The sequence below is a fragment of the Acanthopagrus latus genome, chromosome 6, assembly GCF_904848185.1.
Source record: "Acanthopagrus latus isolate v.2019 chromosome 6, fAcaLat1.1, whole genome shotgun sequence".
Lineage (NCBI taxonomy): Eukaryota > Metazoa > Chordata > Actinopteri > Spariformes > Sparidae > Acanthopagrus > Acanthopagrus latus.
The window spans coordinates 25,915,385-25,941,507 of NC_051044.1; the positions used below are offsets into that span (position 1 = coordinate 25,915,385).

General features: G+C 43.8%; 1 protein-coding gene across 3 annotated transcripts in view; it reads left to right on the forward strand.

Moving 5' to 3' along the window:
* ndrg3a (ndrg family member 3a) overlaps window positions 1-25,823 on the forward strand; it is a 35,489-nt gene extending 9,666 nt beyond the window's left edge. The window contains exons 2-17 of one of the 3 annotated variants that reach the window (XM_037100016.1): window positions 6,031-6,114; window positions 9,045-9,077; window positions 17,982-18,087; window positions 18,618-18,738; window positions 18,950-19,012; window positions 19,108-19,168; window positions 20,234-20,320; window positions 21,309-21,365; window positions 21,755-21,858; window positions 22,167-22,232; window positions 22,327-22,378; window positions 22,473-22,520; window positions 22,626-22,661; window positions 22,783-22,834; window positions 24,142-24,180; window positions 24,697-25,823. In XM_037100016.1, the coding sequence (XP_036955911.1) occupies window positions 6,058-6,114; window positions 9,045-9,077; window positions 17,982-18,087; window positions 18,618-18,738; window positions 18,950-19,012; window positions 19,108-19,168; window positions 20,234-20,320; window positions 21,309-21,365; window positions 21,755-21,858; window positions 22,167-22,232; window positions 22,327-22,378; window positions 22,473-22,520; window positions 22,626-22,661; window positions 22,783-22,834; window positions 24,142-24,180; window positions 24,697-24,869 (1,155 nt within the window). In that variant the 5' untranslated portion in view covers window positions 6,031-6,057 and the 3' untranslated portion in view covers window positions 24,870-25,823. Of the gene's footprint in view, window positions 1-6,030; window positions 6,115-9,044; window positions 9,078-13,692; window positions 14,092-17,981; window positions 18,088-18,617; window positions 18,739-18,949; window positions 19,013-19,107; window positions 19,169-20,233; window positions 20,321-21,308; window positions 21,366-21,754; window positions 21,859-22,166; window positions 22,233-22,326; window positions 22,379-22,472; window positions 22,521-22,625; window positions 22,662-22,782; window positions 22,835-24,141; window positions 24,181-24,696 lie in introns of those variants that run through there. The other 2 variants (XM_037100018.1, XM_037100019.1) reach the window with 2 other exon arrangements.
* Window positions 25,824-26,123: the final 300 nt, after the last annotated feature.

A 26,123-nucleotide genomic window follows, 5' to 3' on the forward strand; every position in this document is an offset into this window, starting at 1 on the left:
TGAGGAGGCCTCAGGAGAGCAAGCTGTCATTTAATTAAGTAGATGTGGAGCATGGGGAGCTGAGCGTGTGCGCCCGCATGCATGTGAGTGTGTGCTCGTCTCCAGGCCCGTTCGTCTGTGTGCGTTTGCTGGCAGTATCAGCAGGAGATGTTCTGTGCTATAGGTCAGTTTTTATGTGATTGGGAACACGAGCAAACTCCAGGTCAGGTTCCCTGCCTTGCCTCCACAACAAAACATAATAACATTCAACCATCTTTTTCTATCAAAAGGGTTGTTATTGACCTGACAGGAGGGGGTGGAGGAGTGAGGGCTGAAACACCAAACAAATGGATTTCCTTCTTTTAATTCTCTTACCAAACGGCCTGGGTTAGAGCAATAATCTGGAACTGAGCCTGTCACAGTCCATTAGCTTTACTCTGGCGGGATTGCTACCTCTGCAGACTCAGAACTGTAAACACAGGCTTGGCCTGGTTACGAAAAGTTGGAAAGAAATTTCTAGTAAGGCTCCCCTGGATGGAAAAGTCCCCTGTCTAAGAACAAGGCGTCACCACTCTGGTGACTGTGCAGGGATTAGTTTTTTGCTCTTATTTGTTGCCCTGACAGCAAAACACTCTAGCACACAAAGATGGGCAGACCTAGAAGTTGGGCTGTTGGCAGGAGGGTAGTATCCCTGGAATTTGTGCTGGCCTATTTTCTGTTGTGATGTGAAGCCAGTGAAGTCCTGACTTCAGACTGAGGCTCCAGTTGAGGACAGGCACGCTTGTGTTCCTCTTTGATAGGAACTGTCATAGAATAATTTGGTTCCCAGAGCAAGCAGACAGCCAAGTGACACTACTTCCTCTCACTGGAAATTAGTAGTTAATTGTCAGTAGCAAGGCACCTAATCTGGATCTTTTGATGGACACTGCCCATTAATGTGTCTCTGAGTGGCTGGATGCCCCCTACTCACAGCACTGTGTTGTGTGCTAAAACAGCTAATTTTATAGTGGCATTTAAATGTGACCAGCTGAAGACCCACCTGTGTGCTAATGATGCTGATTAATCAGCACTTTGATATGCCACATTCATCAGGAGAAGTGCTCACTAACATGGATTTTAACAAATTTGTGTTCAAAATTTGAGGGAAGTTGGATCTTAAAATGTTGTCAGTGCACACAAAAATCCAACACAAAAGTGTTGTGTTTATATTTTTGTTGAGTCCAAAAGTGAAAACCCAGGCAAAATTGCGGGTCCCCTCTGTCTTGGTGGCATCACAACAGTGTCTGCTAATATTTCTAGCAGATGACTGATAACAGATGGCCTGTTAACTGTTTCTGCTGTTTTCTGTTTTTAATGAATGCAAAGATGGATAATAGTTGCTCTGTGGTGGGCTTTTTTTTTTTTACATAACTTGCAATGTTTACATTTCATTTATTTGTCTGAAATATTCAAAAAATTACTCTTATGTCTGCCGGTCGCCATTCTGCCTGTAACATTGAGAAGACTGAAAACGTTAAACAGAATCCGTGGCTACTATGTTTTTGCTATATAGATATGTGTGTGTGTGTGTGAGTGGATTTTCAGTTCACTGAAGGAGACGCAGACTCAACCTCACCAGGTTTGCTGTAGACCTCTCCCTCATAGAAGGTGACAGTTTAGACGCTTATAGATTTCTGCTTTATATCACCATGGCAATTCGCCTGATGGCTGAGTCAGGCTCTCCACAGAGACCCAGAGGTGGGTTAATATGAGGTCAGCGTGCTGACATTCACTGTGGTCAAGCCAAAGAGGTCAGAGTCAGGGAACGGCCATGATGAGAATGATGATGACAAGGAGTAAATCTGCAGTCACAGTTGCCATGGCAATAAAGAGGAACGAGGCCTAATTGAGGAGTCTATGGGGTGGGGGGGGGTCAGCATCACGGCTGGGCTCTCAGGCATCCATCATGCTTCCTGCCTAGACTTCCTGACGGTCCAAGGTGAGATGGAGATGGATAGACAAAGACAGGGAGAGAGTGCATGGAGTGGAGAGGGAGGACGACGTGGGAGGGGCAGAAGGAAAATGGAGGAGGAGCAGGGGATGTGTTCATCGATCTCTCAGCGTCGGCTGCTGACATGGCAGCTACAGGACTCCTTTTTGTTGGCAGAGACACCATATATCTACTGTAGGTGTTTTGGCACACATCTCTGTGTCCACACATGAACGTGAGCCGGCGCCTGTAGCTCAGTGTTAAGGTTAGGGCACATCCTCTCTTTTCTCACAGGATGATGTGAGTGAGGTAGGAGGAAGCAGATAGGAGAGAGGGAGAGAGGGATGCTAAATATGTAACATATTTATTAAACTGACATATTTCAACATGTCTTTGTCATATAGTAATTGCATCTGAATTGAAAACTTCCCAGTCTCCCAGAGGCAGTGCTGACACCAAACTGTAGTAAAGGCTGACCTTTGTGGCATAGAAATGGCCTCATGTGGTTTTCCTCTGACACGATTTGTTCCTGCTGTCATTTCTTCACCCAGCTCACTCCCCTTGGCCCCTCGCTGCGTGGCATGACATTTAGCGCCGAGATGAGGTCCTGCTGGCAGCTACACACCCGCACTGGGAAATGGACTCAGAGAACAGATGAAGGAAATCAGCATGTAGAGCCAGCATGTAATTCGTGTTTTACCCATCTGCAAACGGAAGGGATGAGTTAAACAGGTTCTTCTGTCAGGGAGACCATTTACGAGAGCGATCCAGCACTCATGTTGTCGAGGCTAGAGGGACTCGTGAACTCTCTCAGTCCCTCCCCCATCCTCATCCACTTTAATGGTATGGTGTGAATATGGGACAAACCCTACAAGCTGCACAGATTGCAGATGGAATATCCCCCCCCCCCCCCGTCATCTGAGACTACTACAGATTTTCTCTTCCAATAACACGAAGCTCTGCTGTCGTATGTAGACAGTCTGCATGGCTCATTTGAGTGTCTGTGTTTGGCAGGGTAAATGGACCTAAATCGGTTCCTCTCATTTCTACCACTATCTATTCCCCTTGTCTCCTTGCCTCACATCTGTCCCTTGGGGCTATCCCAGCTTAGAATAAACATCGGCAACCAGCTTTGTCTCTATGGCAACAGCTGAGCATGCTGAACGGGCGAGCAGGCACAGTAGGATGGAGTGGCAGTGGATGCTACTAAGCGGGACTTTTGAGGTGATTTGATGCTAGGTTAAGGGGGTCTGAGGTTTGCTTGTGGCCCCCGGGGGAGTCGACGTTCTCTCAGGTGGAAACCAAAGGAATAAGCACAGATTGATGGTGCGTGAGTGATGGAAGTTGGTTACCAGTATAAGGGGTCAGTGGGGTTGGGCTGTGAAAGCCACCCAGTCAGTCTGTCAGTTGGTTTAAGCTCACCCTGACCCCGTCTCTCTTAACACCTCAATTACACGACTAGCCTGCTACAATTAAAGCGGCTTTTGCCCCCCTCCCTCTTTCTGTAACAGCCTGAGGAAGTGTTGGATTGATCCGGCCAATACGCTCAAGCATGCAGAGTATTTGTTTTTCTTTTTTCCTTGTTCACTTGTCTAAATATTATTTAGTTCCACCGTTGAGCCGGATTTGTCAGCAGGGATTTTGCCGGGCATGTTTTCACTCCCCATGCTGATGGCTGAGCACTTCCAACACTCGATGTTTCTACATTTTTTTTCCTGACTGTTTTATGTAATTTGAGGATTGTGCACAGTTGTACCCATCTGCTTCCCTGGTTGTTTCCAAGCAAGCAAGATGACCTCTGACTTTATTCATGCGTCAACAGGCAGCTGTCTGTTTAGACCTTTGTCAGGGAATCAAAGGATGAAACTGCTGGTTATACAGACATGGCATGAAATCGTCATCACTGTTGGTTTACTGCTAGAATCCTCACTAACCAACCCTGAAGGTTATCTGGTACCAGCATCTCAAGGTCGTTCCAGGGGGTTGGCTCTGACTCAGGAAGTGATTATAGCCACTCTTTTAGTCGCGCTAACCATAAACACAATTACAATTGCCCCCACTTCATGCATGTTAGCATTATGTGCCATGCGATCTCTGCGTATCTGGGCTGTTTGTGGTGCGGTGCAGGCAGGTTTGGCTTTGTCTTCCAGTTGTAAGCATTGACCTAGAAGAGGCAGAGGCTCCATCTGCTGTTATGTGCAACATGAGACACTCTCCTGGGCACAGCCAGGTAATTCAATACCACTTCCTGTCCTCACCTTGTGCAAACAGGCAAGGCCTAAGAGGTACCATATCAGGGAAAGTGGGGGAGGGGGGGCGTTTTGTTCAGTAATTATCGGTGGGGACAAGCGGCTGGTTTCAAGGGGAAAACAAATGAGGTGGGCTTGGGAGCTTCTTGTTAAACCTGGCCTGATCTATCTGTGTGTGTGTGTGTGTGTGTGTGTGTGTGTGTGTGTGTGTGTGTGTGTGTGTGTGTTTGCACAGCCATCTGTGTGGAAGTGTGACCTTTCCTTGAGAATTGATAGAGAAAACGCCCTCTCTCCTCGTCCCGACTGGCTCTTGTGTCATCATATACGTATCCCTGTATGCCAATGTGAAGTCAAGAAGAGACCGAGAGAGATACTGTCAGGGCTAGACTTGTGACTAAATTCTGTTGCCCCCTTCAGCCCCATACTTATTGAACTGCGACTAGTGCTGATAGGATTAGTCAATTAATTGATAAATCGATCAGTACTGTGTTGCAGATATACCTAATACAGTTAAGTATGTACAGTTAAGTTTTATTTATACAGCACTTTGCTCAAACAAGTTTGCAAAGTGCTGTACAGGATACAGTAAAACATAAATAAAAAGTTAACTAACTGGCTAACCCCAGCTCATCCTGTCTTTTAATGCTACTTTGGCCCTGAAGAGCTGATAGTATAGCTCAGCTCCGGCTCTGGTTCTGGTGCCCGGTGCGGAGCTCATGGGCAACATTTCCTGTTGTGTCACCTCTGTTACGGGCCTGAAAATCTCCTCCTGGCAGTCCAAAGTTTCTGTGGTTATAGTGTAAACATCGACAGTCCCCTATCACTCCGGCCATCAGCACAGCTAACTGAGCTAACTAGCTTACAGCAGCTACAATTATGTATGTAGTGAATCCTTGAACCTTAGACTTGGAAAAATTGGGATTTCCACTATGTTTTGACATTTTACTCTTGAAACCAGTGATTCTTAAACTTTCCTTCACCTTCAGAAGCTAAAAGAAAATTCATGCCTCACCTCCTAAACAAAAAAATGGTTTTCATTTTCATAAATCATTGATAAAACCGGGGGGGAATTCCTAATATAATGCGCTCATGTGAATTTTATTGAGGTGAACAGGTGAACAAGATTGCCTTTTTAGTATTGGAGCACTTTTTGTTTTTGCCACATTTGTCACCATGTGAATCATATTTGTGGCAACTGTGGTGCAGGAGGTAGAGCAGGTTGTTCGCTAATCGGAGTGTTGGTGGTTTGATCCGCGGATCTTCTGGCTGCACGTTTAAGTATCCTTAGGCAAGATACTGAAACACAAATTGTTCCTGATGGCTGTCCATCAGTGTGTGAGTGAACGAGTGGCTGAGCATGGAAATATCATGGGTTGCTCTGGATAGAGAGCAGGTTGCCACATTGCTTGGCAGTCTCTGACATCAGTGTATGAATGTGTGTGTGAAAAGTGTAGTGTGACAAGTGGGCTTTGTGAAGTCAGTAGACTAGGAAAGTGCAATATAAAAAAATCAATTTACCATTTGTGCAACTTTAGCTCTGCTCAACACCCCCCCCTCCCAGTCATTAGCTGCAGCTGACAGAAGCGCTGTCAAACATGAGTCAGTTATGAATGGGAAAATCCAGACATCTTCTGTCAGTTACGAAGAATTTCATCCACTCATTTTGAAAAGTCCATAGAAAGAATTATATAATGACACCTGCCTTGTCTTCAACTGGCATTTTCATTTGTCCAAGCAATGATGTCTTATGTGATGCTCTAGCAATGTCCAGTTTTTATTTCCAAACTGTTAATATCATTGAGTATAATGTTTTCTCTTCTTCTCCTTGGGCAGAGTGGTTTTCAGTGACGAGACAGGAAGATGGATGAGCTGCAGGATGTACAGCTGACTGAGATCAAGCCACTGCTGACCAACAAGGTGAGTTGAGGACAGTGACAAGCTGCTAAGGCAATTGGCACACAACTGTGCACCTGAGCCAATATGTTACACATACAAACGAAAAAGACTTGTGGTGTACGCTTAAAGCGAACGAGCACCCCATATGGCCCCACCAGGCAAATACATACGCTAATACACTCAGCATGCACACTCTGCAGTACCGTTCATCAAAGTGAATTATTCATATCTGCTTGACTGTCGAGAGGGGAAAGAAAAGAAGGGAGCGAGCGAGCAAGTCAATCTAAAAAAAAAAAAAGGTTGTAGACGGAATGAAGCAAGAAAGAAGTGAGGCAGGGTGTCTAACGTAAGACACTCAGTCAGAAAAGAGAGTCAACCAAGTACCCAGAGAGATCAAAGGAGAAACTGGAAGAAACTCATCTCTTTATTTCTAAGAGCTTGAAAGACTCCCACAAGTGAGCTATGGCAAAAACAGAAGGAAGGAGGAGAAAAAACCCAAAGGGAGATCAAAGCTCTTCCCACATCCTCATCTGGCCTCCTCCTCCTCCTCTTCCCTGCTCCATCTCAACAGCTGATGGGCTGATTAGAAAGAGGGTGTGTCTGTGGAATACACAGGAGTGTTTTGTTCTCCCCTCAGGCAACTGTCACAGACATTCAGGGTGGCAAAGTGCCTCAGAGGAGAAGTGAGTTGTGACGGATCAGATCTAAGGGGGCTGCATCACCTCAGCAGTGGGTCTGAAGAATTAGCAGTAACATATTTCTCAGTGTTGGGCTGCGTGCTGTGTAAGGTAGATGCCTTGTGTGAGGTGACAGGGTGCGGAGTATTCATCATAAAAGTAATCTAAATGAAGGATACTGGCACTGACCTCTCACTCCACCTAGTGGCCAGCTCATTAAAAAAACAAAGCCAGAAGTCTGGAAAGCAGAGGGAGATAATGACATGATAACAGTGATGATAGAGGACTCTCATTTTCTCTCTGATTCAATGTGGAAATGATGAAAGCAGCTTCTGGTTTCCATACAGATGATACATTTATGAATGATAACACTGGAGATGCAGCCAAGAGTGAGGAGTAACAGGACTGTCTGCAGCAGCCAAGTAACCTTAGCAACAGTAAATAACAAGGTGACAGATTTAATGGCCTTCAGCAAAGGTTACTAACATATGTGATTATAGTTCAACTTTGCGGCCGAAGATACATAAGGGATAATGGATAATTAACTCCTTCTCTAGTGCAACAGTTGGCATAGCAACAAATTGCTTTGCTTTGTCAATCAACCTCAGACTTACAATTCCTTCCTGAACCTTCAGCATGTTTCTATTATACTTCAACAACAGAAAAGTGTACAACAGTAATCAAGTAGTGTCGATTCTGGCTAGGGTTGTACAATTAATAGAATTTGTTTTTTAGATTTGAAATACCTCTTCTTTTTTTTTAAGTGTCTGGCTGCCAACCTATTACTGATCCAGTGGTTTGGAAACAGGGGGTGGGACAGAAACTTATTTCAACTGTCCTGTCAAGCAGAATTTGTTTTTTTGTGGTATGTTTAGAAAATAAAAAAGACAAAGCATTTGCAGTGACAAAGCAATGCTATGATTTGTCTTGTGCTATAAATCCGGAGGGAGAGCCTGTGGTCATCAAGAAAGGTGACACCAATTTAACTGATGAAGCGACGCGCAGGTGTGCACAATAGGCGTAGGCGCGACCTCATGTACAGTGAACTCGATCCCATGCAGTGCATGTACTGGCTCCCTACAGTGATGACTATACGTGTAATGTTCCCACATTCAATACTGCATGAAGAGTAGAACGTAACAGACACCTAGAACTTTTTAAAAGGACTCGTTGAAGCCCATGGTGGCGCAGAACACATTACATTCCTTTATTTGTTTTTCAGATTAATTTTAAGAGTTTAAGAAAATCCATTGTTATACTTCTTAAAGGACATCTTTTTAAAGTTCCATAAATGCATGATGTTTCCACAGTCAATGAGTAGTCATATTAGATAATTGTGATTTTGATTTGTGCCAAATTCAGGCAGCCCTAACACTGACTGGAAACACGGGTTTCCCATGATTGCTGCTGCACCTCTATATCAGTCGAAGAAGAAAGAAAGGGAGGGCCACCATCTGTTTCTACACCCATATACTCCCTACTAGTCTGGCCTGTAAATGAATTCCACAAGAGTGGTCTCTGTTGTTGCTGCCCACTCTCGCTTTACTGCCCATCTCTTCTGTGGCATCCTGCTCTCTGAAAAAAGACAAACACCAGCTAAGACAATACTCTGTAAAAATTTGGCAGCAACACTCATGTAATATGTGTAAAGCATTTATTTGGTATGATACAAAAAAAAAACTGGTTTATGGTGATGATTTCTGAAGCGGAGAAGAGCAATTTATTACCTGAAAACTGGAGATTTTTGCAGTCATAACTGGCCATGATCAAGAAAATGCTATAATTGTGCTGTATGTCTCAAATGTCAATCAGTAGATCCAGTAGCAGCAGTCACTGGTAGACACTCAGTTTGAACCCGTAACATGCTTGTTTTTCTGCAATCCAGGCGCAGCGTTCTCTGCTTGGACCCCACTAACTTGCTGAAATCTAACTGATCAGACATTGTTACTATCGTTTCTGAAAAAATGACCAAATGTTTTGATCTAATTGTGCCACATTCTGCTTCTTGTCAAAATTTGTAAAGAGATTATAGAAATGGGATACTGGTGGATTTGCTCCCAATTATTAACACATATTATAGGTATTTAGACAATTCTGTATGTTGAATACCTCTGACACATCGTGTACTGCAGTGCCGTCCACCTACACTGAATGAGCCTCCAGCAGAGTGTTACAAGTACAATAGGTATTTTGACTGGCTCCACATACACATAGAAATGTGGCATTTGTGAGTTTAGTGTATATTTAATCTCTCCTCTTTCACCTTTCTTGCAGAATGCACGCAACTTTCAAGATTTCGACTGCCAGGTGAGTGTTGCTCTCTCTGCCTACACAAAGCACTGGTGTGCCATCATGGCAGATGCTGTTACAGTGGTAGGGGGGTTGGGGCATAGGGACATGGCCCCATTCTCACAGTCCTACTGCTGAAGCCATTTGTTCGCTTGCTCTACATTTGAACATCATTTCCTCACAGGCAGCATCCAGTTTTACCTCACACGGGTGTCATCCACAACAGAGGCCATTAACTTTTCAAGATGGACTTTGAATGTTTTTGTCATACAGTTTTTGCCCAGCCTGTTCTCCAGGTTTGTCGTTTGCAGCTTTGTGTCAGTATCAGAGGGATGGTCAAACCTGACTTTAAAAGGATCTTTTTATAATTTAGAGTTCTGGTTAAAATGATAAAAGAGCCTAACACAGATGTCTTTATTTTGGTGGGTTGCATACTGTATTTGTATGAATTCACTGGTATGTTTGTGGCCTGTGGACGATTTACACTGATAATAAAATGGTGTAAAACTGCCAGTAGAGATTTTTCACAGGTCTTTCAGAACATAACTCTGTCTCTCACCAAGTGTCAAATAAGTGATATAAGTTGCACTTTGTATGTGATAAAATCAGGAAAATCGGGTGGTTCTTTAGTCTGTTTTTGTTTGTGTGACGGATGTATATGATTTTCACAGTGTACTTTCTTAGTAAATGTCTGAAGAGACGTAAAGGTGCAGTGACCTAAGACATCCATTTATAGGGAGAGTTTTTTGCTATTGCTCCTGTGTTGCAGAGACTGTTTGCCTTTTTCACAGTGAGCTGTTCGGCCATAGTCAGATCTTTTTATGTGATAATGTAAGAATAATTATCACTCAAGCACAAAGGGGTATTGTCCTTGAGCAGGAAGTGTTCCAGATCCCTTTCTTTGATAGTGTCTTTGCATTGGGAATGGGATTGCTGGCCCTCCGCCTCTGTGCTAGGCAATTAGCTTGTTCTTGCAAGGAGCCGTATGCATAAGGAGTGACTTCCCACAGGCAAGCACACTGCCGTGTTTCTTGAGCATCACGGCTGCAAAGGGTTAAACCTTTCATCCCTCTCTCACTTTCTGCAGTCACGGCTGCTTCCAGCCTGCATCCCACCAGAGCTAAATATAGCTGCTGCAGGCAGGGGAGGAGAGGAAAGCATGTTAGCTGGAGTAGGCTGCATGCTCCCAAGCACCCATTCCAGTCTGCTTTGCCAATACTAGCACTCTGACATTCATAAAATGCTCACTCGTATTTTCAATATGATTTCTTTCCAGTCATCCTCTTGTGATTTAGTCCAGGTCCTGCATTTGTACTTTAAAGAAGGATGTGTCCCAGTGGTATTGCGGCAGACTTAACTGTATTTGACCTTATTTCCATGGCAGCCATTTTGACCTCACACAGTCACATTCAAGAGTCTCAAGGAACAATTCCTTGAACTGGTGATCCTTTGAACCCTATTTGGAAGTTTAAGTAAATGTTTAGTGAAAACCAAAGTGAGTACTTAATAGATATTATAGCCATTTTCACGGATGACTTTTTAACTATTTCACGGCAGGAAGAGAACAGGTTTAACAACATTGATGATGACTGAATTCCACTGTGCTGCTTCAGTTTTGGGTCCCTGAAATTTGCACATACTGTCACACTGTCAAGACATACCAGGAGACTAAAAATAGAACAGAGCTGAAGCATAGGCAATGTTATTTATAAGACCTGTGCTTTTGTTACTATGACAAGTCAAGATGTCTGCAGTTAAAATGACTTGTGAAATTAGTTAGCAATCTTGTGAATGGCATGTATTCAAAGAGCAGCGTGCAGTTTACTTTGGGGTTCATAGAAATTAAATGTGTAGGGTTAAGATGGTATCCGGGGGCGTTAGCTAGCTTACCAGCAATTTATTAATTGGCCGCACCACACTATTAAGTTTAAATTGTAGAAGCATCCTGTAGTGTTCCAAAATGTGTTTCTAACAATATACAAAATGTTAGATATGTGTTGCTATTTTAGTCTCCTTCATTTATGTAATGTAAGAATTAAAAAAATACCCAATGTTATTTCATTGTACCTGGCTACCACTGCCACGCAGCTCAGTAGTACAAGAATACAGTTGGAGCCCAGATGCAGAACAAGGCATTAGCATCAGATTTCCCATGAATCCCTTCTGTGTGTGGGGGAGGGGTCCTCACCACTGCACCTTCAGTCTGAGCAGCCCATGTGACATTCCAGCATCTGGAGGGCAAATCCAGCTCTCTTTCCTCTCCTTTTGCTCCTACAGCTCCCACCACAGGCAGTCCACAGCCACTGCAACAGTCATGTCGGAAGCCTGTGCACCTGCATTAGGAGGGGGTGGCGTTGATGGTGGTGGTGGTGGTGGTAGGTATGAGAGGAAATCCAGAAGGGTGTGGTGCTGCAGTCTTTTGTCCCTCATGATGTCCTGCTCACACCACTGAGAAGCGAGGAGGGGAGGAAGGTGTGAGTCAGCCTCCTCCACCCATGGGACACTGCTGTGTTTTTAAGTGCATACTTTAGAACACGGAGTTACTTCATGTGCATGGAAATAGCTGACTGTACACTTTATAAATAGAACCTGTTAGGTTTGATGATGTATGCTGTGGAGAGTCAAAGATGGTCTCCACGAAACCAGAATGAATGTGATATTTTAGTTTTATGTTATTTTTATTTTTTATCTTATATGTACCATTTCAAAATAATTATTTCTTTATGGGTTTTTTCCTTGTAATCAACATGACTATTTAGGTATCACCTTTCAGGGTCACGTCCAGTTTTGATACCAGTCTCCTTATTGACCTTGTACCGTTGCAACAAGCAGTCTAGTAGAAGCTGCCACCTTTATTTGTCAGACAAAGGGCTGTCAAGTCACGACTTTGGCTTTTTCAGTCTCCACTGTCTGATTAAGCCCAGCAGAGGGTGCCATAACCCTGTTCATTGTGGCTCAAGGGCTACAGTATGTTTAGTGTGATGTGTTTTTAGTCCTCTGTGCTGCTATAAAGCTACGTTTTAGCATAACAGAAGTGTAGCTTATTGCACATATGTGGTACAGTCACCGTCTTAGAAGAAGATAAAACTGACCATGCCATGTGTCACACAATGTCGTACTGTGTACAGTTTAAAACAAGCTGTTTTCCTGATCTTGTCCATTGTTTATATGCGTGGGTGTGAGGAAAACAAACTTTATATTTTTGCAGTGTTAATGTAAAGCTCTATATTGAACTGAGCTATGCAGACCAGTGCGTCACTGTGCCAGAATGACTCCTCAGACTGCAGAGTCCTGGACACACAATGACTCAGTGTCTGACACAATGAGGCACCTGTACTGTCAAGGAAATGGTATACATGTGTTAGTTCACACACATCCTCTCCGTGAGATGATGTGACCAATTGCATGTACTCCATGATCTGGCATAAATGATTGAACACTGCAACACTTCCAGTTAGTCATATTCTGACTGTGATCTGATTTAAATGACCTGGGATTGAACTAATGATGTGGTACACTGGAAAAAGATCTTTATTGGAAATTGAATGTCAAAGATGCTACTCTCTTGTTGCAACATATTGAGCATTATTGCATTATTGTTTTTCTGTTTGTCCATTCTGCATATCATTATCATTTATTTGTTGAAATGTACACACAGTAAACATGTGTCAGTGGCACCCTCTTTGGGTTAAGATAGGGAAAATTTAGAGGAGAAACAACTTGCAATTTACAACCAAAGATGCTGCTGCATTGACTAGCCAATGGAGCACCCCTTTGTCTTTGTGATCCCACCCACCCTGTGATTTTTGCACATGTGCTATTGGCTACAAAAAGCAGTCTGTCTCAGACAAAGGTGTTATACCGTGCACTGCCTGCAGTTGTGCAGATGACAGAAGGGAGTAGAGAAGGAGAGATCAATAAACTATGTGGATCAAATAACTCTGAGGCAGATTTAGGGTTGTGAATGTTGAGTAAAAATAGCAGCCCATAATGGGATCATTTTCTGGTGAGCATGGAACATAATCAGGGTCATCTTTTCAACGCCAATACTACTACTATGCTGAAGTCAGACTGCTGCATTTTATGCTGGTCCTGCTGAGTTACTCTCTTTTGCAACTGGAAGTCATTAACAGAGTCTAACTATAGACATTGGGGGCGGGAATACTTCTTATTTGGATACTTAAGGTCATTCACACTCTCCTCCATCAGCAAGGTGACGCTAAAGTGAACCTGGAGACAATTGTTGGTGAATTTAAGTTATGAGCAGCCATTTTGCTGATGCAGTGCAAAGCCCAGGGTGTCAGCTGTCAAAGTCAGCCTCCTCTCCTCTCCTCACCTCTATATCACTATAACAGTGTGACGTCAGCAGCCTGCCCATTTTTCCACGACTGCCTCTGCATCCTTTGCACCCCATCACCCCTCTTCCACACAAACATGTCCCACTCTCCCCCTCCTCTCTCTCTGCTCTCCTCCAAGCCCCACCCTCTCCCTCCACCCACCTGACCCTCCGCAGTCCAATTAGATGCACCGGTGGCTGGATGTATGGATGCACAGTGACTACCAAGCACAAACTGCAGTCTCACTCTCCTCCCCCTCTGTCTCTTTTCCTGCTCTCTTTCCCTCCTCTTGTCTCTGTCTCTCTCTCTCTTTCTCTCTCTCTCTCTATCGCTCTCTCTCTTTCTCTCCCTCTATCTGTTTTGCATTCGTATCCACCCCTCCCTCCTCTTCTGCTTTCATTCAGATTATTTACCCATCTCCTTCTGACTCCCTCTGCTATTTCTTTCTCCTCCCTCTCTTCCTCGCCACTGCCGCTGCTCTAGCCGCCTCACCCTACATCCCTCCCTTTCTACCAACGCTCCCTCCCTCCTCCTCCTCCTCCTCCTCCTCTTCGTCCTCCTCCTCCTCCTTTTGGAGATCTTCAAAGCTGACCAGCACACACTCGCACATAGCATAACACACTCCTCTCCTGCGTGGGAAAAACATGTCAGCTATTCTGGACCTGGACCAGATTGCATGCTCTGGGAATGGAGTGGTGAGTGACAAATGCGTCTTGTCTGCCTTGACACACCTGGCTGGTTCCATGTAGCAGGGGGTTCAGATTTAAGGGAGAGGTTGTTGTGTGGTCTCCCCAAAGAGAGGGTGACAGCAGCTGGCTCTAAGACGGGAGAAGCTGGAGGAGGTCTCTCCAGGCTCGCTTGTCACCACCTTCAGCAGACGGCTGAGACTTGGGGCTTTTTCTCTCTGGGCAGCTGCAAGTGTGGGGTGAACATTTGGCTAGTGTGTGTGTTTGTGCTTGCAGGTCACACAGCGCCCCATGTGTGCAGCCTTAATGCACTTTTTAATGTGATGTTATGAAAGATGCATGTGTGTAGTGCTCAAGTGTCTGCAAATGCTACAACCAGAGGATGTGTACGTGCATGTCAGTATGTTGGTGTGCATCCCTTGAGTAGCTGGTATTGGTGTGTTTCATAGTGCCTGTGCATGTGTACTTTTGTGTTTATCCACAACTGCAGGGATGCGTGTTTTGCCTAGTAAACGGTGAATAGCTGTGGATGGTGCATAGTGCCATTGTTGAGTAAATGATCTGTTATCACTGAACAGAGGCAGGGAGGTCACTTGCCCCACACACACTCTGTAGCAACAACATATCAAAACCTCTGTGGCAGCTCCTTCCCTCCCCTGCAGAGACCTTGAGTTTGTAGTTTTCAACCCACCGCTTTGATGACATACACACACACTGTGTGTGTGCTGCAGGTGGGGAGGGCTGTGTTTGTGTCAAAAGCAAGCAGGGTGGCATGAATGTGGAGACTGGAGAACATGCAAGTGTGTGTGTGTCTTATGAACATGCTTACATGTGTACACTTTAGTCATTTTCAGGCTGCTGGCGATTTCTGCCCTGTAATGCTGCTCTCTGAGGTGATTGATGCCAGTCCTAGCGGGGTGGGGAATCAGGGAGGAGGCAGGGGGTGATTGATAAAAGAGAGATTGCGGGAAGAGGAACAGCATGACATACTGCTCTGCTTTTTCCACCTCACCCCACCTTCCTCGCTATCCACAATCGTTTTGGGACCAAAATCCAAGTGTGCCCCAGGCAACCCTCTGAAACCCCTCTCCTCAAAGCACAAACCCCTACTCAGTATTCCTGTCTCACCTACAACCCCTCAAAACACTCTTTGTCCAACCACTAGCCACCATGACCGTATGAAAGAGGAGAAAGGGGTTGCTGCCATTGCAGTGCTCACTCTCCTTTTTCGCCTCCAGCTGTCCAGGCTAGCTGCCCCACCCCATGTCTGTTGTCTTGAGACTCTGCTCTGAGCACATATATACTCATACATATTTGTGTGAAAGGAAATGGTGAGGGGCAGAGCTCTCAGATCAATACAGCTTTCAGACCATGCCAAGATTTAAATTGATAGATAAAAGGTCCTCTCCCTCATAGCTCTTTCTCCGTGATTCTCCACCCTCGTCTGTGCCAGGACATGGCTGAAAAGGCATGATAAATTTAAGCGCTGCACCCCTTCTGTTTTCTGTTAGTCATACAGGACTCCCCCTGTCTTCTCTCTCTTTCCTCCTGTCTCTGTCACTCTGTCCCTGCTCGTTTTCACGCTCTATTTCCTCCCATCCACTCCCAGACTCTCTCTATCTCTCCTTCTATCTGTCTCATCTTCATTTTGTTCATTTCCTTTTCCCCGGTGGGGTGACACGCCTGCTTTTTCTGGCACATGTACCACACATACACATGACAGACGGCAGACATTTGAGTAAGTGTGTTTTGCTCGTTTCTTCGAGCAAGGCCTCTCTTTCTACACTGAGTGTCCTTGACTCCGTCCTTGTCCAAAAACCAAAATACCTCTGCAGACACAGTCATGGGCAGCTTTCTCTCCGACTATAACAGGTTGTTTTAGTCATCTACCAGGCCGGGGTTGCAGAATCATTCCGTGATCTGTGAAAAGGCCTCTGAAGAGTGAACAGCTTCCTGTCGGCAGGAGAGTTTATTCAGGAGTTATTCTATCTCAGGAGTAGATGGGTACACTGTAGCACATAGTCAGCTTTTTGTGTAGTTTTTGTGTGCACTTGTCATGTTTTGTGTGACAGGCTAATCTCTGTACCAACACCCACACAGATGAAGATATCTCATCCCATAGCTGACAGGGCGAGCTGTTTCACTCTTGTGTTACCGTTCCCATTACAGATTGCAGATGCAAATGACTGCAGCCTTGTCCTTGAGAATTAACCTTCATCTCCTCTGAAGAGATGGTGACACATATCCATCAGCTAAATATCTGCAGTGGGAAGCCAGCAGGGGAACCAGCAGTGCACACAGTCAGAGTCTCGCTGCCTCGTTGTCTGTCAGCCATAACCTGTGTCCCTCATCCGCTCAGGCTCTCTCTCTTTATTATTGATGACCGGTGGGCCTTGAGACCAGGCGAGTGCTGGGCCCCGCCCGCCGCTCCTGCTCTGTGCAGTACATACACACATACATAGACATAGCTATATCATTGCACACCCTTGTATGCAGCACCAAGTCATGCTGACCTTGGGAAGGGAGTATGTTTGTGTGCGTGACGCAAACTGATGCTTCTGGAAAGTCTGTAAACCAGCTTTGTCACTTCCTGTACATTTTATTGCTTCTCATTATGTCACTTCCTACACAGAATCTCATCGACAGTCATGACAGCCTCTGACTGTTCTTGCTGTGTCATCTTTTAACCAATTCCCCGCACTGATCTTAATCAGATAGCGGTGTCTTCCAGGCAAATTAAGAGTTGAAAACGAAAGCTGAAACGACCTGTCAGCAATTTAATGTGTAGTTTCGTGTCTTTGTAGAAGATTGCATTGTGAAGTGCTAACATCTGGCTTCGTCTGGCTCTGCAGATATTCAAACAAAACAAAGAAGCTGGTGTGAGCTCTTATGATTTGAATGGGTCTGTCTGCAAAGACGTTCATTTTTTGCAGAGTCATACTTGTGAAAGCACTGTGAGCTTCAGCCCTGTGGATAAAGAGTGTTTCTCAGACCGCCTATTCAGTGCTTTGTTTGTCCAGGGGTACAGGGGATGTGTGGTGGCAGAGAGGAGCATGCTCTGCATCCTCAATAACCCCAAATGTCCTGTTGGTCAAAGGCTGTTTACTTCAGTCTATCTGTCAGAATGTGTTTCCTGTATCTGATGAATACCATCATTTGTGTGTGCAAGTGTTGATGTAGATTGAATGTCTTTCAGTCCCCCTTTTCCTCTCTTGCATCTGCTTTACCAGGCAATGTGGCATATATTGCTTTGATTTAACCAAAATAACTGTAAGCTTATGCCTGTTGTGGGAATCATATGGATAACCTCCTGCTTTGCGCTTGGCTGAGATAATGTTCATGTAAAGACAAAAAGCCCACACAACATAATTAATATTCTACTGCTAAGAGTGATGAGATGGAGTTTTATCATCAAAACTCCTATGAATCAAACAATACTAAAATGAATTTATCCTCCTGATAAATATTGTTTGTGTAACCTGATGTGCTGTAGCTTCTGCCTCGGTGCCACAGAACTCCAAACGTATTCAAATCACCACACAGTTGCATTTGATGACAATGAACATTCTGTTCATTTTGAAACAACTTTGCAACTAGTCTATAGTGATGATTTATGTGCTGAGCAAACACGAGTGTGGTTCTATTTATACTACTCTCCAAGTTTGACAAGTGTAAAGAAATAAAGCGCATTGGCCAGGTTCATCATAATGAGGGAGTAAGTCACCAAAATGCAGCAGTATGACTCTTTTATGCATTTTTTTTGGATGATACTTGTGTTCTGGGGCACAACCTATATGAGGCTTTAGCTACAAAGACAGAATTTTTAAGCCTTTTTTCCTTCATGTAAACCATGTATTGCTATATGTATCGATCCTCAACACTCTTCTCTATGGCTGCAGGAGCATGACATTGAGACCCCCCATGGCGTTCTCCATGTGACAATGAGAGGTGTTCCCAAGGGCAACAGACCCGTCATCCTCACCTATCACGACATCGGCCTCAACCGTGAGTCAGCCGAAAAAAAGATCATAGACTGTGATAGAAGTGGATGTGGCCGCAAGTACATCACCTATTGATAAGCACAATGTGTGTACACATTTTTTCGGAGCCAGAGGTGACCATATCTGTAGGGTGGTGCAGGGACTGAGGACACTTTTAAAGTGGTGCCCATGCGCCACATTTTACTTTGAGATGGAACAATTATTTTAAAAATAAAGTTACTGTATTAAAAATGACTTTAAACTACCTATTGAGACCATAACTGTTATATTTATAAACTGATAACTGAGTTAATAACTCAAGTGAGAACTAGGGTCATTTTCTCATAGATTTTGATACAGTCTGACTTCTTTTTTCAACCACTGGAGTCACCTTTTGAAAGAATGCAGGTATTTCCACATTGACTTCACTCATCAGACCCCTAAACTACATCCACTTTTGTTATGCAGTCCATGACATAGTCAGTAATGCACAATGCCCCAGATATGATGAAACTCCTGAATTCATGACAGTGTCCTCTGTTTGCACCTTTCTAGACAAGTCGTGCTTCAACACCCTCTTCAACTATGAGGACATGCAGGAGATCACGCAGCACTTTGCAGTGGTCCACGTGGATGCGCCCGGCCAGCAGGAGGGCGCACCTCCCTTCCCCACCGGGTGGGTGTCACACTGGCTTTACTGATGAATGAGAACTCATTTATCTTCTGTGCCGCAATCACTTCATTAACTCAGGATGCAAAGTGAACTGGTTGTTCATTTGCTAATGGTGCACATTCATTGTCCAACCATTTGATCAGAAAGTGTTCAAGTGTTTATATTTAGGATTAATTGATTCAAGCATTTACACACATGTTTCATCCGTCTGCAGTTATCGCTACCCGACGATGGACGAATTGGCTGAAATGTTGCCCTCTGTGATGACTCAGCTCAAGTGAGTGACCCTCCCTGTAGATAGCTGATCAATAATGAAATGCATAAATTGACTGTTCCTCTCCAGTCCCTCAGTAACCACTGGTTCCTCTACAGGGTCAACAGCGTGATCGGCATTGGCGTGGGAGCAGGAGCATACATCCTCTCCCGCTTTGCAGTGAGTCCCCATCCTGATGAGAGCATCTACATTTCAACCCATTTGTTGTTTACATTTTTTGAATACCTCCTCAGGGTCCTTTTTTTGTCCTCCTCTCCGTCACACCTATAATAATTGAAGCATTTCAGGCCACGCAGCGTGTTACATTACTGAGCATTAAAGCCTCCCATCAAGCCCACACAGGGCATCAGGTCTCTCCACAGTCTGCTGCATATGCTGCCATTCTCCACATGATGAATCACCTTGGTGATTCTCTCCTTTTCAGTTCCTTTCGTCTTGTTTCCACATTCAACGCAGCGGAGCTAAAATAAGCGCAGTGTGTGTACAATAGAGCAGAAAGAGCTAGAAGTGACAGAGAAGAGCGAGGGAGCACTGAAAGATGAATAATGAAACGAGAGGATGGTGGTCAGGGCTAAAGAAAAGGGAAGGTGCTGGGATTAGGAGAGCGTATGGTGTTGTTTAGAATTAATGAAGGAAATTGATTCTGAAATGCATTTGCTTAAACCGGCTTGGAACAAAATTTGTTTACCCTTCATAGATTTATAGCAGCTGTTGCTGCATCGCATTCGTGTCGTCCTGAAAGCAGCCTCCGCATTATTCCCTCAGCATTGGGCGAGATGGATCTTAGATTTCCCCAGACATTCTCCTTCTGTCTTCAAGCAATTCCAAAACCGCACCCCTTAAATTTGAAGCCCAGAATTTCATCTTTATTGTTTTGTGCCTTCATTTAAACACATAGACATGCTTCATTTTTCACATTAGAGAACACTGCAGTGGTCTGATGCTGTATCTGCACAGGGAATACACAAAACTTGGATAAGAAAAAATTACACACTGATTGTGAATATAGGTATGCACAGGCACAGTTCCTTTAGTCCACATGATGAATGTATCCTGTCAAGCCTAAATCACGCAGTAGGTTTGTGCAGGAGTGTAAACTAAAAGCTTTAAGCTCACTACTACACACACAATGCAAGATACCAGACATGAAGGACTAGCTTATTGCCCTTAAAGTATTTTCAGTCCAACTTTTAAGTTGGCACTGACTTTTCTTATCCTTCCTAGCTAAACAACCCGACCCTGGTTGAGGGGCTGGTTCTGATCAACGTGGACCCATGTGCCGAAGGCTGGATCGACTGGGCAGCTTCGAAGGTCAGTATCACCACTGAGTCATGCACCTAAAAAAAGTCTGCTGTACACAACATGGAGCTGTTGCTTAAATAATTCACCAGCCATTTTAGTCCCAGCCTTTTTGTGAGGTTGCTATTAGTGAATGCATTCATTTTTTGCTCTCACCCTCATTACTATTTACTATTACTATTTTATGCTATTTATTCTCACATTTCTTAGTATTTTTTTCTACGTGATGCATGAAGTATAGAAGATTACAGCTTACATAATCATTCACTCTCCCAGCCACTGCTTATGCCCATGATACTTATAATAATATATTGTTTTAAAGAGACCTTACACAACGATGTACTTTCTGGCTACAAGTGTTTGAGTTAATGGCAGCAGCAGGGGCTCTAATCCTGTGTTAATTGGGTTCACCAGCAGGTAGTTTTTGGGTTAAGGGCACTCCAAAGTTAATCAGAACTCAGCTTCAGATTTTACTGGACTAAACGTACTGTAGTGGACAAATGTAATTTAATGCTGTGAACTGCATTTCATTGTGCGTGCTCAACAAGATTGCTCGGGGAGAGCATTTGTTTCAAAGTCAGATGCAGGGGGACATGATAAAACTGTTGTCCCATACAGATTAAAATCGCCACACTTAATTTGCACTCGTTAGTATTTGTCTCAACCTAGCAAGTGTATAGAAGATTATTGAATAGTGGCAATGACAGATTATTGCGTGTGACTTGTCTGGTCTGATGAGGACCAACCAGGAAGGTTGCATTTATAACAACATGAATCTTAAATGCAACTGTAGGTCACCAGGACAACACATCATTCATAATTTCTAAAACATAAACATGGCCTCTCTGTGTATTTGCTTCTGTCATGAATGTAAAATCATTTTAAAAAGATTCGATACAGAAACTATATGTTGACACAGGCACAGATGTACAGCCATAACCAAAAGGTTCCTTAGTAAATTCTGAATCTTGCCTGAATGTGTCCCCTCCTCTGTGTGCAGCTGTCTGGATGGACCAGTAACTTGGTGGACATCGTCATGTCTCACCACTTCAGCGCCGTGAGTTTCTGTACATTATACTTTTTCTTACCTTTTTCATTGATGGTGTGAAACCATAACTGAACCCCTGGAGGCATTTCTTGATTTCCCTTGATACCTTTACCTCATATAGCAGACATGTACTTATTATTCTATTTCTGTCCTCATAGATACACAGACAGGTAGACTGTGACACATAGATTACAGACTCAGTTTAATAACTGTCAGTGCTGTAGTTTAGCATATTGCACATATAAACCCCACAGAGCTTGTCTGGAGGGCTTATGCAAATTTAAACAGCTTCTTGCACATTGAATACTTAGTCTACCTCTTATTTCATTTGAGCTCTTTATGGTTCAAAAAACCTTTTCTGTTTTTTTTTTTATTTTTTTCTCTGCTCTGTTCCCCAGGATGAGCTGACAGATAACCAGGAGCTGATCCAGACCTACCGCCTCCACATCGCCCAAGACATCAACCAGGACAACCTGGCCCTCTTCTGTGGCTCCTACCAATAGTATGATGCAATGCATTTGTATACACTGAAAATGAATGTTGTCTGTGTTTTATATGCAGTTTCCTAAGCTTTTCTTCAGTTATTGTGTTCTTGATCACATTTACTGTTACAGCTGAGGCAAATCTTCAGTATAACCGCATCTGAACACGTAGAATGTAGCTATGCATCACGAAATGCAAACAACAGGCGTTCAATATTACATCATGATGTCTGCAGGAAAACGGGATTTCTGCCAAGTCACCTTACAGTTAGCCAGATCAAACTGTTCCAGTTCCAATAACTCATCACAATTTGTCTCCCTCCACCAGCCGTCGGGACCTGGAGATCGAGAGGCCAGTTGTCGGTCTGAATGAGGACACAGTCAACACACTAACGTAGGTTTTCAAACCAAGAAGTCTCAAATGAAACCATTTGTCCCTGTTTGCACAGTTTTGAGAATACATACAGCTCATCTTTTCCCTAATCTAGGTGCCCTGCTTTGCTGGTGGTTGGTGACACATCACCTGCTGTGGAGGCCGTAGTGAGTTACACTCCATCATCTCAGTAACCCAAGTAGGAAGCTTTGTAAACTGTTAACAGTTGAGCTCAGTATTAACCTCTCATTGATTTGTCAGGTGGAGTGCAATTCCAGGTTAAATCCGACCAAGACCACACTGCTAAAGGTGAAGCTTTCTGTATTATGCTTGTTGAATGGATAAATAACATTTGATATCCATCATTTTACAATAAAAATAATTTATTAATGAGATGGATCATCTTTATCACAGATGGCTGATTGTGGAGGCTTGCCCCAAGTGGTACAGGTGGGTTTGTTTGTGAAGACACATGTCCATGCACTTTCCATGTCATCTAACGATTTTATTTTGTTGTCTTAATTATTTAACTTTTTCTTAATTTTAACCTTCATCTTTTATCTTTCCACAGCCAGGGAAACTTGCTGAGGCCTTCAAGTACTTTGTTCAGGGAATGGGCTACAGTAAGTAAACATGTTCTCATTTCTTTTTGCTGCTTGTGGTCAGTGAGTAAAAACATCCAAAAATAAACTTGTACTGGTTTAAACTAGCCGACTCTACACAGAATGTCCAAGAACTGTTTACCTTTTGGGCTGACGTGTTTGTGGTAAAAGGTTTCTGTTTTCTTCACTGAATTTCCTGTTGACGTGAGTGCAATGAAAAAAGTTACTTAAATGAGGATTGTTTTCACTGCAGTCTGCTATGAGCTTGTTGCTTAACACCCTTGCCGATGGGGTTTGGACCGCTGCCAGCAGTGCATGAAAAGACGACAGTTTTTTTTTTTTTTAGTCAGCCTGGTCACAGAGAGGCAGCCTGAGCGGCTCGGTGGACGCTAACACCATTTCCTCTCTGCTTTTTGCAGTGTGTGGTTCCCACAACCCTCAGTAGGTGAGGTGTGAGTGCTTTTAGCATGACTGAAATGACAGTGGCACTCAAGATACGCTGAACAGAAATTCACTTCCTGTTCAGCACAGTGGGAGTGAAAAGTACCCTCTGTTTTATTTTTTGTGTTCTTTTTCTGCCTGGTGTGCCTTTCTTTTCTATCCACAACTGTTTAATGATGCAGTCTCTTTCTAGAGACGCTCAAAATGCATACTTAAACAGACCCTCAGGATTTTACGGTCATTCATCTGCAAGAAAAAAAACAACAAAAAAAAAAACACCAATAAACCACACTGACTTGCAGTATACCAACCAGACTCTGCTCCATGGATGGATGAAGTCATGGATGTAGGTTTGCTTGCTCTGGCCACAAATGACGTCTGTCTGCGTGTGTTTTTCGGTATTGCTAATTCTCTTTTGCCCTCACCTGTTCCCAAACCCTTCACCGTGGGAGGTGCCCTTGGGTGTAGCTAGTGTGCCGGCGCCTCAGTGTTGCTGTAAAGGCCACCAAGTCCCCCTGTTGAGTAAATGCCACCGCAGGATTAGAACAGATTAAAAAGAATGTTTTCACGCAGAGAAAGTGTGGAAAATAAATCTCACCACCTCAGCGTGTTTCTGAAAGCTGCTTTTCCCTCATTAACACGTTGCCACAGTGTGAAATGCACATGAGAAAGTGCCAGGAAAGTACAGGAAATCAAGATTTTAACCTACACACATGCTATGATTTTTAACTTGGATGAATTGGATTTCTTTGTGATGATAGCAAACAGCTTCATGTCCTCCCTGACAGGGCCTCAGTTTTAATCAGAAAGGTGGGATGAAGCAACATGAGAGCTCCCTTTTCAACCTCTCTCCCTCTTTTGTTTCCCTCTTTGATCATTGCTTACAGTTCCCTACGTTCTTCTCAGTCACCTGAGCAACGAATCAGGTACCAGGTTCTCGAGCAGCTGCCAGACTTGAAGGCTTTGAACCCACTGGCCTCTTAACACCCTACAGTGCATAAATGTCAATGTATGCAGAACTTCTCCAGGGAGCTGTTTGATATTTGTAGTCAGCAGCAGCCAGTACTAAAGACAGTGAGACCCTTCTGCATACCTTGACACACATTTATTCATCCGCCTGTTGGAGTTTGTCCTGTTAGCATGGATCCTGTCCTCAGTGTCCTATTTTGTTGCATGACCTGCTGGTGTTGCTTTATGTCAGTTCAGTTGGATTGCTGTATTCTGCTGTTGTATTGCTTTCCTGTTTTATTTTCAACAGTGGAGACTCATGCAATAAGTTTCCATTACGCATTTCTTTTATTTGATTAGCCTCCATATTTGTAGAACTGTTTGCATGGTAAGCACTTCTGTTGTGGTTGCATGTGGGTATCTGAATGTTCCCACAGTGCTCTGAGTCTGTGTGCAGCGTGAGTGGAATATTAATGCGTGTCTCTCTTTTTCAGTGCCGTCAGCAGGAATGACTCGTCTGGCTCGCTCGCGCACCACCTCCTCCTCCAGCATCACCTCCATGGACAGCAGTCGCAGCCGCAACAACCTCAACAGCCTGCTGGAGGGCAGCGCCACCGGGGCCCTGGACAACCAGGCCGGACCCCAGACCATGGAGGTCTCCTGCTGAACTCCACCCCAACCCGACCCCTGCACACCCCCATAGTAACTTATGTGTCCCCTCCCTCTCTCCCTCCCCCTCCCTTTCGCTCTCTCTCTTCTCTCTCTCAACCTGCTCCCTAAGCACCTCCATGCCAGGAGGATCTGTAATGAACTATGTGATTAGAAAAAGATGATGTAATAAATATATTAACAGATGCATATTATTAAATATTGAATATTGAATACACTGTCAAAGTCACATTCCAACCAGAAACCATAACTACATTCAGATGTGTTGTATATTCAGATGGTCAAACCATATCATTGACTCAGCTTTCCCACTTTGTATTTATTTTTTTTTTTCACATTGTCTTTGTTTTAAATGTCTTCACACAAACTGTAGAAATTCTCCATGTCTTCAAAACAATTTATTTTTCATTACACGGTACATCACTTTTACTGTTTCAGCTCTTCTCCTCAGTTGTGAACTCTAAACTTGTGGGTTGCATTGATTGTGAGTCACCGTATCTTCTTGTTTTTAATCTCAAATTCGCTGCAGCGTTGCACTGAATTAGTCACAAAGCATACAGACGGATCACTAAACCTACCGTAGCTGCAGAATTAAAGGTGAAGTGATGTGGATGATAAACTGTAGCACACCATCAGTAAAACTAAATCAAAGCTGTAGAGAGAGCATTCAGTGTGAAGGAGAAGTCCTGTACCAGTGTGTCACCTCTGTCATTTCACATGCACTCGTTCATTTTGGATTCTTTTTGTAATTGAACTCCTTTTCTTCCTGCCTTGTGTTGATGTTTTCGTTCAGTTAAATAGATTCTCCAGTGATGTTTTAACAACCTGTAACAAGTGGGTTTCTGATGTGAAAAGTATGAGTCCTTTCACCGAGGGGCCCAGCGGTGCTTCTCACTATCTGCTGATTCAACTCATTTATATTACTACTGAATAAAGCTACAACATAAGAACATGTCTGTCTGCTGTTTCAGTTTATCAGCACATTGCCAATAATATATCTGCACACACAAGGTGAATGTGTTTGGATGAAAGAAAGAGAAAGTAAAGTAGTAAATATCTCCGTGCAGAGCGTGCAGTGCTTTCCTCTTCTGTAAGTGGAAAAGTGAGGTGAGTGTGGTCAGTTAGTTTCCAACCGCACTTGTTCTTATTTCCTAACAGAGTGACAACTTTTGATAGCACAATCTATATCCATCACACATGAAGAAAAACAATGGTCCAGTCAGTTATAAAAGTTATGTATTTTTCATTATCT